Source organism: Neoarius graeffei, chromosome 10, assembly GCF_027579695.1.
Source record: "Neoarius graeffei isolate fNeoGra1 chromosome 10, fNeoGra1.pri, whole genome shotgun sequence".
NCBI lineage: Eukaryota > Metazoa > Chordata > Actinopteri > Siluriformes > Ariidae > Neoarius > Neoarius graeffei.
In genome coordinates this window covers 83,636,409-83,650,011 of record NC_083578.1, presented here as the reverse complement: position 1 = coordinate 83,650,011, position 13,603 = coordinate 83,636,409, and the positions used below count along the sequence as shown (strand labels likewise).

General features: G+C 42.1%; 1 protein-coding gene across 3 annotated transcripts in view; it reads left to right on the top strand.

Moving 5' to 3' along the window:
• srpk3 (SRSF protein kinase 3) overlaps positions 1-13,603 on the top strand; it is a 77,456-nt gene that overhangs the window by 45,768 nt on the left and 18,085 nt on the right. For all 3 annotated transcript variants that reach the window (XR_009655545.1, XM_060932432.1, XM_060932431.1), the window contains exon 9: positions 444-469. Coding sequence is in view for 2 of the 3 variants with exons in the window: in XM_060932432.1 (XP_060788415.1) it covers positions 444-469 (26 nt within the window). In the remaining variant the exon portion in view is untranslated. The remainder of the gene's footprint in view (positions 1-443; positions 470-13,603) is intronic.

The window sequence follows — 13,603 nt, the reverse complement described above, 5'->3', positions numbered from 1 at the left end:
AGCTCTTATGTCATTTGGGTTAAATGCTTTCAGGACTTGGGTTGTATTTTCATGTCTGTACTGGTGACCCTCTGATTATCAAATACCAGTAAAATGGAAGGAAATGAACCTGGAATTAATGCCAGGGGGACAAAATTTGGGTATGCAAATTTGCTTTAGATGAACGAGCTCTTCTTCAGAATAAGATGAACATGTGATTTATGTGCATGTTGTATCTTTGGTATCTTTGTCTCTCTGGTGCTGCTGTGTCCTTGGTGAATATTCCAATCATTTTCACTTCCTATCTGTCTCTGTTTGCTTTCTAATTGTGTCCTGTTCTTTTTCTGTTTTATTTATTTACTTTTTATTTTCCTCTCTCTCTCTCTCTCTTCTTCCCCTCCTTCATCATTGTGGTTTTCTGTCCCCTCCTCCCTCCTATCTTTTTTCTCTTCTTCTGACGGCAGTTAGCACGGCTCCAAGGGACAAACAGGTACGTTAAGAGCAGTGCCTGCTTCTCTGAGGTGATCCTGTAGGTGTTCTGTTTCTCCCTGAGTTTGCTGAAGCCTGCTTGTCCCACTCTCTAACATAACCTCCCCGGTGCGCCACACTCGCTGTCGGCTTATCGCACTGGAATACCTGCACGCCTACACATCCAGAATCACTGATTTTAGTGTTGGGAGAAATTCAGATCATTCAGGCCCACTTTACACGGGGACGGTCTGAAACAAAAACGCAAAAGTCCGTTTTCGTTCTCACTTTTTTCCGCGTCTACACGACCGTTTTCAAGGACGAAATCTGCGTCTATACGGTGACGCATAAATGTGCGGAATTCAATTGGATGTGCATGCCAGGCGGCTAGGTGGTGCTGTGAAAGACCTCCGCTATGTCTGTACGCATGCGCAACGTCTTCCGTCTTGTCTGATCTGCACATCTGCGCTGCGAAAACTTTGACTACTCTGGCTATGGTAAGTAAAAAAGTAAGAGCATGCTATACCCGCCTCTGTTCATTAACGGTATATGTGCAGATTCGGTATAGATGTTCGAAGGACTCCTGGACGTTTATTAAAGCTGCCAGAGCAGCTTGAAGGTCCGTTGGATCGATGTAATCAGACATGCTCTTACTTTTTTACTTACTTTCTTACTTCCCGGGCTGGCATGTACAGTATATGACATATGTATGACGTAAACGCGTACCCGACGTGAGCAGATCCGAGCAGAGTTTCGCGTATTGGGTAGTTTAGACGGATATGCAACGGGGGCTGTTTTTAACTTATCCACTCTGGAAGGCGTTTTCAATTTTTTCCGTTTTTCAGCCTCGGAAACGCCGTCCCCGTGTAGACGAAAGGCACTTCCGATAAAATATTTAGTCGTTTTTACCCGACAGCGTCCTCGTGTAAACGGGCCCTCAGTTATACATCTTTTTTTTTTTTTTTTAGATATTTTTTTTTGGGCTTTTTGCACCTTTATTGGATAGGACAGTGTAGAGACAGGAAATGAGCGGGAGAGAGACGGGAAGGGATCGGGAAATGACCTCGGGCCGGAATCGAACCCGGGTCGCCCGCATTCATGGTATGGCGCCTTAACCACCTGAGCCACGACGCCCCCGTTATACATCTTTTATCAGCTTTTTTTTTTTAACCACAGTGCTGTTCATTTCTCTATTCTGATTGGTCTGTAACAGGAGCTCTGACAGTCCTTCCAGCTGTCAGTCAAATAACCAGTATATATTAATGCACTCGTTCTAATACGTCGTCGTTTCGCATCTCATTCACAAGGACTTGGATGGCGGACGCTCTGTATGATCTAAAGTTAATATCGACTGGTGCTTTTTTTGTGTTATAGCAGATATATTCAATTCAGCTAGCATGATCTTGAACGAATCAAAGACAAGTAGCTGAATGGAATATACTTGCTATACCATGAAGAAAAGCCATTATTATTATTATACATACACGTTCCTTTCAGGTGTTCAACGTGTCTTTCTCTTTCAAAATCTTCCACAAACCTGGCGGCCATGTTTGTTTACAAACTGTCGCAGTCGCTCACTAGCGTGGAAGTTTTACATCTCCGATGTGTCTCTCTTCCAGTTTTTCGATGTCCGTTGGTATGTTTTTTTCTCTTGTAAATATGCGTAAAGAATATCTAATGAAGTTTTGGTAGCCTTTCGGGTGCTCAACACGTCTTTCTCTTTCCCGGCGAACAGAGAAATGCTTCTGCGCACGCGCAGCAGAAAACTCTCTCTCATTTAAATATTCGCATCAGCTCCGACGTGTGACGTCATGTTGTCCCGACAACCGTGCAATATCGTAAATCATATTCAACGCTCATTCTCCATTGGGTAGAGTGATGTAATGCACGTAAGATAAGCGATATGCTAACAATATTGCATGCTGTCAAACCAAATGAATGAAACCCGCTAGAAGGGAATAGAACACATGTTTTTATTCCATGGGAAAAGTGTCCTGTATGTATAATAATAAACATTAAGAATACTTTGCTATTCAGGAAAGAAAAACATGTAAGTGGTGATATGGTGAAGAGATGCTTATTTAACATTTGAGGAAGGAGTGTCCGCGCTGCTTTATTTATTACAGTCAGCAATAAATAATTTTCCACCTTGGGAAAGTCTTCAGGAAATAAGAGTTTTTGCTTAGTGGCTTTTTGGTAATGCCCAGGTCAGACGGCAGGCTGCAACCAGTTTTCAACTACTTGTGTCTACCTGCGATAACAAAATCGCAGGTACACACAAAACTGGTCTTGCGTCGACGTACGACAACGCAGATAATGGCAGAGTGTTGCAGAGAGTCTTTAGTAGGGGCAGGCTGACGCAAGTGGATCACGATCTGTTCGCATTTCAGCTGTGATTCGCTTCCAATCGGTGCAAATAGCAGGTTGACGCATGTAGAGGCAGGCGGTCGTGCAACGCTTGAGCAACCGGTCGTGGGCTGAAAAAACAGCCTCACAACGGGAAAGAGCTCTCAGTTCAAAGAACACAGTTCAGAAGTTTAAAAGTTCAAAGCTCTTCTGCGTCGGGAAAACAACGCGCTCACAGTCCCAATGAAAGATATCCACAGCACGCAGCAAAGTAACAAAATAATAGAATACAAAAACCAGGCGGAAAAAGGGGGCCAAAAACCATATCCTGAGGCGAAGACAATCTCGCGCCGAATGAATATCCGAGCGGTATAATATAGAGTCGTGGATGAGCTGATGAGAGACAGGTGTGCTGACTGCAGCTCGGGGAAAACCGGGGAATGGGGTGAAAGATCGGATCAGGACCTAGAGGTTGGCTTGTGACAAGATTCAGCTTAAAAACTCTGCGTCTTGCAATACGTCTGACCACAACGAAGGATTTGATGCAAAACACCTGCGTCCACCTGCAGTCGGTCGCCACCTGACCAATCTCAGGTCGCAGCATGCATCTTTCTGCCATCTGACCTGGGCATAACAACAACAACATGACTGCGTTTTCTTTTCATCTCGTTAACGTCAAGAGAGAGGAACTATCTTGTCTTGCATTCCACAATATTAAACGGAACAATTAATGGATAGGGCGGCACGGTGGTGTAGTGGTTAGCGCTGCCGCCTCACAGCAAGAAGGTCCGGGTTCGAGCCCTGTGGCTGGCGAGGGCCTTTCTGTGCGGAGTTTGCATGTTCTCCCCGTGTCCGCGTGGGTTTCCTCCGGGTGCTCCGGTTTCCCCGACAGTCCAAAGACATGCAGGTTAGGTTAACTGGTGACTCTAAAATTGACCGTAGGTGTGAATGGTTGTCTGTGTCTACAGTGGGGCAAAAAAATATTTAGTCAGTCACCAATTGTGCAAGTTCTCCCACTTAAAAAGATGAGAGAGGCCTGTAATTTTCATCATAGGTATACCTCAACTATGAGAGACAGAATGAGAAAAAAAAAATCCAGAAAATCACAAGGTTTTCACACACTGTTGCTGGTATTTTGGCCCATTCCTCCATGCAGATCTCCTCTAGAGCAGTGATGTTTTGGGGCTGTCGCTGGGCAACACGGACTTTCAACTCCCTCCAAAGATTTTCTATGGGGTTGAGATCTGGAGACTGGCTAGGCCACTCCAGGACCTTGAAATGCTTCTGACAAAGCCACTCCTTCGTTGCCCGGGAGGTGTGTTTGGGATCATTGTCATGCTGAAAGACCCAGCCACGTTTCATCTTCAATGCCCTTGCTGATGGAAGGAGGTTTTCACTCAAAATCTCACGATACATGGCCCCATTCATTCTTTCCTTTACCCGGATCAGTCGTCCTGGTCCCTTTGCAGAAAAACAGCCCCAAAGCATGATGTTTCCACCCCCATGCTTCACAGTAGGTATGGTGTTCTTTGGATGCAGCTCGGCATTCTTTCTCCTCCAAACACGACAAGTTGAGTTTTTACCAAAAAGTTCTATTTTGGTTTCATCTGACCACATGACATTCTCCCAATCCTCTTCTGGATCATCCAAATGCTCTCTAGCAAACTTCAGACGGGCCTGGACATGTACTGGCTTAAGCAGGGGGACACGTCTGGCACTGCAGGATTTGAGTCCCTGGCGGCGTAGTGTGTTACTGATGGTAGCCTTTGTTACTTTGGTCCCAGCTCTCTGCAGGTCATTCACTAGGTCCCCCCATGTGGTTTTGGGATTTTTGCTCACCGTTCTTGTGATCATTTTGACCCCACGGGGTGAGATCTTGCGTGGAGCCCCAGATCGAGGGAGATTATCAGTGGTCTTGTATGTCTTCCATTTTCTAATAATTGCTCCCACAGTTGATTTCTTCACACCAAGCTGCTTACCTATTGCAGATTCAGTCTTCCCAGCCTGGTGCAGGTCTACAATTTTGTTTCTGGTGTCCTTTGACAGCTCTTTGGTCTTGGCCATAGTGGAGTTTGGAGTGTGACTGTTTGAGGTTGTGGACAGGTGTCTTTTATACTGATAACGAGTTCAAACAGGTGCCATTAATACAGGTAACGAGTGGAGGACAGAGGAGCCTCTTAAAGAAGTTGTTACAGGTCTGTGAGAGCCAGAAATCTTGCTTGTTTGTAGGTGACCAAATACTTATTTTACCGAGGAATTTACCAATTAATTCATTAAAAATCCTACAATGTGATTTCCTGGATTCTTTCCCCCCATTCTGTCTCTCATAGTTGAAATGTACCTATGATGAAAATTACAGGCCTCTCTCATCTTTTTAAGTGGGAGAACTTGCACAATTGGTGGCTGACTAAATACTTTTTTGCCCCACTGTATGTGTCAGCCTTGTGATGACCTGGCGACTTGTCCAGGGTGTACCCCGCCTTTCGCCCGTAGTCAGCTGGGATAGGCTCCAGCTTGCCTGCGACCCTGTAGAACAGGATAAAGCGGCTACAGATAATGAGATGAGATGAGAATTAATGGATAAAAAGTACAACGTGTAATTTTTTAAAATAAAATAAAAAATCATAATCGTTGGGATTTCACTGTAGTATAAGAGGAATAAAACACTTTGGGATGTGATGTTATAGGAAAATAAATCGGCTTATCACGCTTCCCTGTTGGTTAAATTTTTTTTTTTTAGGTTACTTTCGGAAAACTTTTCAACCACTCAAAGAAACAAAAAAAATATTACAAGAAAGGAGTTAAATACAGTATTCATCACATTTTGGTTTGTATTGCTCTTATGAGGCAAATATGAAAGCCAGCTGGCTGTGAAATTTACAGTATTTCTAAAGCCTTGGTTCTGGTTGTAATCACTCGTCACTAACCTGTCGCAGGCTGTTTTGAAGTGTCACCTTGCATGTTTGAAACCATCCTTTAACCCGCTTTTGTGTAGTTGAGATACTTTATTAAGAAAAGGACCTGGCGGGAGCAATGATAAATAGGTCCAGGTGAAAAAGGACGGATTTTACAAAATGTAATGATGCTGCGAGTTTGACGGAGCACCACATTGATGTAAAAGTGCACAAGCGTTTGTTTAAATGGTAACTGCGTCTGAGCTGCAGTATTATATAAACACGTCTGAGATGCCTGTCGTGTCCTAATTTGCATGGCACTGTATTTAATGTCATGGATAACAGTAGCAATTACAGTAAATACTGTCTGTCATTCTAACAGTTATTAACTTCTCAATGATCACACTAGTGGTTCATTACACACTCCAGACTAATTCATACCGGACTCTTTTCTGAAGGGGTTATGTTTCCGTTTAAAGGGTTTCGATCCATGCCAGCTGCGTCACTCTGACATGTAAAGGTCCGGTCTGGTCTGCTTTTTTTTTTTAAAAATAATTTGTAATGGCTATACAACCTGTAGTAAACTCTTTACTCACATTTATGCATTAGTTTCTGGATAAAAATGAAGCAGTAATGTGAAAAGTGAAGTAGTAATAAAGCGTTCATTAACCCCAGTGTAACATTCTCTCCATGAAGGAGACGCTGTAACTAATCCACCACGTACTGATGTGTTTCTTAAATTGTCATCATAGTCACTACGGCCCCGCATTAGCACTTATTCAGATCTGTAGTGTAAAGTGATATTTAACAGTTATTCCACGAAATCGAGTCGTACATGAGCTGATCACTGTAAGCCGTATACGACGAGATTGAGTGGAATAACTTTTATTCTATCCACATTCACTGGATATTAAGAAACGGAGCATTTTTAATTTTTGCAAATTCGATAAATAAAAACTTTATACGAAACATCTGACAAAATAATTTCCGCTTGGGGGGTGAATATAGCCTGGCAAGCCAGACTAAATGTGAATATTTAGTCTGGCCTCGCTCGTAGACATTTCCGACGGGTGTGGGAGGAACAAACCGCTGTCTTTCAAACTGTCTCTGTGCGTATAGGCCAACGCTCTGACCAATCAGCGCAACAGTGGCTGTGACGTAGTCAGAGCGACAGAAAGCAGTGGGGGAGGCCTTGAAATACATAATTTTTCAAAATGCGTATTAATTAATAAACAGGTTCTAGATATTAAGAAGTTTGGAGATAATGACCACAAGTTTGGAGTCTGTACCACATACTTAACATACACTCTTATTTTTTTCAAGGGTTTGCTTAAACTGTTTTTGAGAGTTTTTATTTAGTGGTGTTTGGTGAAATAATTTCCCTTAAATTTAAAATAACGGGAAAATAAGAAACAATCAAAAAGTAATGTTTCAAAGCTGTTTATTAATTCTTCGTACTGCACAAACTAGCCCCATCCTTTTGGCTACGAGCGGAGCCAGCTGGTAGATCAGACTTTTGCCATAGCCGGTCGGCAAAACAGCGAAAACGTCCTTCTTGAAAAGGAATGAGCGGAGAGCCTCTTCCTGCTCATGTTTCAACGAAAACTCCAAGTCTAATTCTTCTAAAACTGATTCCAAAGCGGAGTCAAACGCGCGCTGTTCACTAGCCGTAGCCATCTTTCCTGTTGTGCTTTCTCCAGCGTCGCGCAGCTTTGTCGTCACTCCTGCAAAAGCCCGCCCAAAGAATCCAAACAAAAACCTTGCGTTGTGATTGGCGGGCACGATTTGATGCCCGGGGTGTTTTTGTTTATATGGTGCGAGGCTAGACCTATTCGCTAGGCAAAAATATTTTTGGCCGCTAGGCGGGTGGGTCTAGTTTACTAGGCTAGGGTGAATACCTATGCACACTCCAGATTTCTGTTTTTTTTTTCCCTTTCATCTTATTGTTTGCGTCACAATAAAGCAACAGTTTTCACCTTTAAAGTTATAGGCATGTTGTGTAAATCAAATGGTGCTAACCCCCCAACAATTCATTTTAATTCCAGCTTGTAATGCGACAAAACAGGACAGACACCAAGGGGGATGAATACTTTTGCAGGACACTGTAATTATACTCACACTTCGAAGGAGGGGGGTATACTGGTTTATTTACCTCTGTCCCTCCATCCGTCCTTGTCTCCATCCGTCCGAAACACCCTTTTTCTCAGCAACCACAAATCACAACTGCTTGATATTTGGTACGGAGCTTCAGCTTGGGGTTCTATACCATGTATACCGTTTTCAGGTCTGTCGCACATCAACTTCCTGTTTACTGACTGAATGTATTTACGAAACGCACAGGGTGGATTTACAAATTTTTTTTTTTTTAAACATTTTTCTCAGCAGCTATAAATCACAGCTGCTTGATTTCGTAATAAGTGTCCTGTTCCTTCGATTGCTCACGTATGTGAGCAGTAGCTCACAGTTGATCTTGTTTATCACGATATCAGTATTATGTTTTCATATCGCCCAGCCTTAGTCACAATTTTTGGCACACCTGTATTTCGTGTGCAGCTTTGTGTTGCCAGTATAATGGCACAGAGTCTTCTCCTGTAACACTCAATGAGATTGGAGACTAAATAGCAATTTCCTAGACACTCAGGACAACGTAAACTGTGAACATGCTTCACTTGTATTCATATCGTGTTCAAATGTCTAGATGTCATAACTGTTACACGGTTTTGTTAAAAATATTAACAAATTGACACCGATTTTTAAAAATGTACCTAGAGTAAAATTAGTTTGATTAAAAGATGGATTTCTTTCCTATTAGGCTTAAGCTAATTAACCTCGATTAATTCTGGAGCTTATGCAGTGTACATTGGGCTGTTGACATTTCTGGATATTAATCCCAGCTCCATGTGTTACAGATGTGTTTGACGTAGGGTTTCATTTCTAAATCCAGTTCTAAGAACACGGTCACACTGAAGCCCAAAGGATTTTTTTTAATGCCTCCGTCACCATAAGGTGCAGGAGGCATTATGTTTTCGGTTTGTCCGTCTATCCGTGCGTGCGTCCGTCCCAAAACCTTGTGAACGCAATATCTCGAAGGCTAATGAAAGGAATTTCACCAAACTTTCACCATTTGTGCGCTTTGGGACAAACATGAACTGATTAGATTTTGAGATCAAAAGGTCTAAGGTCAAGGTCACTGTGAGGTCAAATGTCTGTCCGAAAACCTTGTGAACACAATATCTCCAAGGCTAATACAAGTAATTTCACCAGGTCAAGATTACTGTGAGGTCAAATGTCCATCCCCAAATCACAACTTAATAAGGCGTGTAGTCTACCAGGCGGAGGCGTCCCCATCGACGCCGTTGGCGTCGAGTTCTATCTTTTTTTAATGTTTTTTATGCCTCCGCCACCGAAAGGTGCAGGAGGCATTACGTTTTCGGGTTGTCCGTGCGTGCGTCCATCCTGAAACCTTGTGAACGCAATATCTCAAAGGCTAATGAAAGAAATTTCACCAAGCTTTCACCATTTGTGCGCTTTGGGACAAACATGAACTGATTAGATTTTGAGATCAAAAGGTCTAAGGTCAAGGTCACTGTGAGGTCAAATGTCTGTCCGAAAACCTTGTGAACACAATATCTCCAAGGCTAATACAAGTAATTTCACCAGGTCAAGATTACTGTGAGGTCAAATGTCCATCCCCAAATCACAACTTAATAATGCGTGTAGTCTACCGGGCGGAGGCGTCCCCATCGACGCCGTTGGTGTCGAATTCTATCTAGTTTTTTAAGGAATCAAAGGATTTTAGAAGTAATGAGTATGTTTGCATTGAAGTTGGATGCTTCAAGTTGCCCTATTTTTGTTCGTCTAACACTGGAATTGAGTCTGGCAGTCCTGGCCCTTTTCTTGACTCGCATTCCCAGAATAGCTGGCTAAATCAGGCTCTGCAGCAGGGACCCCTGTAACCCCTGTCTGTCTGAGCGTTGGTTCAGCAGGTCAGGAGGACCGAGGTGTGTCCAGTCATTCCCTGAGCAGGAAATGGCGTGCTGGGGTCATGTGTTCTGCAGTGTCGTCTTCGGCTCTTGCTGCATCAGTGTAAACTTGGAGCTCCTTCATAAAGGACTTGAAGGATTCACATCCATCAGATGTGAAAAAATAATCAGAACTTGATTTGTGATGGGTAGAAAAGCATTTCCAAAACAACAGCCGTTGAGGAACTGGACAGATAAAGCAGTCGTACACCTGCACTATGTAAGATATTAAGTTCTTATGCGAGAGAGCATATACAGAGGTACTACTACAATTAATTAAACTAATAGTTTTGTCAGAAAATATAATTTATTTACTCTGTTTTGTATTTACACCAGCTGTAATCCTTCAGCAGTGATATGAGTGTCCAGTGTTTGCTTCTTTAGTTTTGCACTGGAAATACAAAATCTTTTACTTAAATATCTGCCTCAAACCACATTCAGACTTGCTGATGTGGTTTAAAAGGCGGTGTGACTTACAGCAAAATATAACTTGATAGAGACTGTGACTAAAGTCACAGTAATTTGCGCTAGCTGTTACAAACCGGGACGTCTGGTCACCGTACCCTATAGATAGTTTTCACATGACGTCACAGAGTCGGGGATTCCCTAGTGGCGGCCATCTTGCGGGTCAAGCTTACCGTACGGGTGACTGAGCACACATTGTAACGCGCGAGTACAAAGTCTTCAAAAGAACCCAAGCAGGCTATTTAAAGCTAGCAATGGTGCACACCTGTTGTATTCATGGCTGTCGTAATAGGTCAGATGATGAAGTCAAGCGGAGCTTTTATGGAATTCCCACTGTACGGGAGCACGAAGGCGAGCAAACAAACTCAGCATACAAAGGAGAAATCTATGGCTTGCGAGAATCAACCGCAAGGATTATCAGCCTTCCAAACACAGCAAAGTCTGCTCCGATCATTTTATAAGTGGTAAGTTGTTTAAATAAACAATCAATTGTGTTTAAGTTTGTTTTTGGAAACCAAAACATCGTGTGAACAATCTCTGGAGAATGCCTAACTGGAACCGCTGAGTGTACGTTTACATTGTAATGTACACTTAAAGGGATAGTTCGGGATTTTTGACATGAATCTATATGGTATCCCCGTCAGCAGTGTCGTGCATCCACACTGACTTACCCCCGACAGTGTTCTGTGAGCCTAGATATTGTACAGTGTTGGTCAGTGCACAAGTAGTTCCGGCAGGTTTCCTGGGGTCTGCAAAGTAACACGTTTTTCTTCTCAAAACAGCTCGTGTTCGAATGAGTGATTTATTAGCATAACAAAACCCTTGTAGTCCAAAAAGTCACACCTTGTAATTGCTTGGGGCTACTTTCTCTCAATAGCAATCAGTGCGCGCTGTCACTGTTAACAGTTGTGTGCGAGCTAGCCAACAACTTTCATTAGTTGTTCGACAGAGTGTTTAGCAGCAGCAAATTGCTTTCCTCCTCAGTATACAAGTGCGCTTCCATGGCAGGGAAAAAGAAACTACCACTGCTGCCTATGTAGTGCCCTATTTATACAAATAGGAGTCATTCAGGATTCAGCCATGTTTTTGCTCCGTGTCATGGCTGAATCCTGAATGACTCCTATTTGTATAAATAGGGCACTACATAGGCAGCAGTGGTAGTTTCTTTTTCCCTGCCATGGAAGCGCACTTGTATACTGAGGAGGAAAGCAATTTGCTGCTGCTAAACACTCTGTCGAACAACTAATGAAAGTTGTTGGCTAGCTCGCACACAACTGTTAACAGTGACAGCGCGCACTGATCGCTATTGAGAGAAAGTAGCCCCAAGCAATTACAAGGTGTGACTTTTTGGACTACAAGGGTTTTGTTATGCTAATAAATCACTCATTCGAACACGAGCTGTTTTGAGAAGAAAAACGTGTTACTTTGCAGACCCCAGGAAACCTGCCGGAACTACTTGTGCACTGACCAACACTGTACAATATCTAGGCTCACAGAACACTGTCGGGGGTAAGTCAGTGTGGATGCACGACACTGCTGACGGGGATACCATATAGATTCATGTCAAAAATCCCGAACTATCCCTTTAATATCGCTCGTTTGTCACGTTTCTATTTGAAACTTGTCACTTCACTCACGCAAGGGTCATTTTTGAAAAACATTTTAGGTCTATTCTGTATGATTTAATTTGTGTTTGGGATGCAAACAGCGCGCCTTTTGGCGGATGCCGCCTGAATAGCGCAGATCCGATTTTTTTTTTTTTTTTAGGGGGGGCGTTGGAGTGTCTGATTATAATTTCAAAGTAAATTCTGTATTAAAATTACTAAAGAAGCAAATCCATTACAGTCCATGAAACAGGAAGTATAAGGATGAGAAAAAATACAGTTTAAATCGGAAAGCTGCGCACATTTGCGCAGCCCGAGCGGTGTGCAGGACTGCGCAAATGTGCGCAGTTTTCCGATTTAAACTGTTTTTTTCTCATCCTTATACTTCCTGTTTCATGGACTGTAATGGATTTGCTTATTTAGTAATTTTAATACAGAATTTACTTTGAAATTATAATCAGACACTCCAACGCCCCCCCTAAAAAAAAATCGGATCTGCGCGATTCAGCCGTGAAAAAGGCGGCATCCGACAAAAGGCGCGCTGTAGAATATATAAAGTTGTATATATCAGACAGCCTTTAAAGTTTGATGAAGTCAGTTTCAGGCTTTGGAGCAGGCTTTGGCAGTTTCAGGCTTTGGCAGCCCTGCATAGTCACTTGAAAATGCATCTTTGTCCACTTCGTAGGGGTCAATTCCCCCAATCAAGGCCAGTTTGGCTGCATACCGTTGTCATGAGATGTCGTCTAAGGTATCTATATACTTCTGTTTGCTTGATTTTGCCAACATTGATCTTTATTTTAGAAAACTGACTATATAACTTCATAAATTCGTCCAAGATAACGTAGCCGGTAGTGGCGATGGTCCGTTTTGTTTGCTCCACAAGATGGCGGCTGGGGGGCGTTCCCCGGAATGCCGTGACGTCAGTGAAAACTATCTATAGATCCGTAACGGTAAGAAATAGAGTGACACTTGGTGAGGAAAAGTTGCGCCCTGCCGCCCTGAGGAAAAAAAAAAAAACTGATTGAAAAAAAAAATGAAAATTGACAGTGTTCATTTTCTGAATTTGATTTTTCTAAATTATTATTTCTAAAAATATTATTTTTATATAATTATATAAAATTATAAATTATATTATTTCTAAAATGTTATTTTAAATTATTCAAATAAATAATTCAAATTTATTGAATTTTCAGAGTCAATAAGTGATTGAAAAAAATCCTGCTTTTCATGGATCATTTCGGTTCAGTGATCCGGATCAGCACCAAAAGCCATAGCAAGGTAATTCAGCCCGGAGGTATCCTTCATGTGAAATTTGGTGGTGATTGGTTGAAAACTGAAGGAGAAATCGCGTCCTTAAAAATGTTATGAGAATAAAGTAGAAGGATCCTGAGTGAGAGTAACAATTTGTGCTGTTAGCGTAAATTAAAAATAAATTTCACCACCATGTAGCTGGACGATGAAACATTATAGAGGCAGTTTTTTTTTCTTTTGTTTTTTAAGAATAAGACTGTTCATGAATGGGTGTATAGATGTATATGATTTGGGAATGTATTTTTATTTTGTAATACTAAATAAGCAAACATAAAGCAGCAGATATATTTGGCTCACTGACTTTATCTCAAGTTATAATTATCATTAGTATGAGTATTGATCGGCCTTTTTAAAAAAATATAATAAAATAACACCACTGTTTGTCTTTAGTATGGAGTCACGCAATATGAACACTATTTCCTGGCCCTTGCACTTAACACAGTGTCCCAGTTTGAGAAGCTAACGCATCCCAGTTTGAGCCTTTGAGTTTGTTGTTGTTACAGCTGGGCTTGGC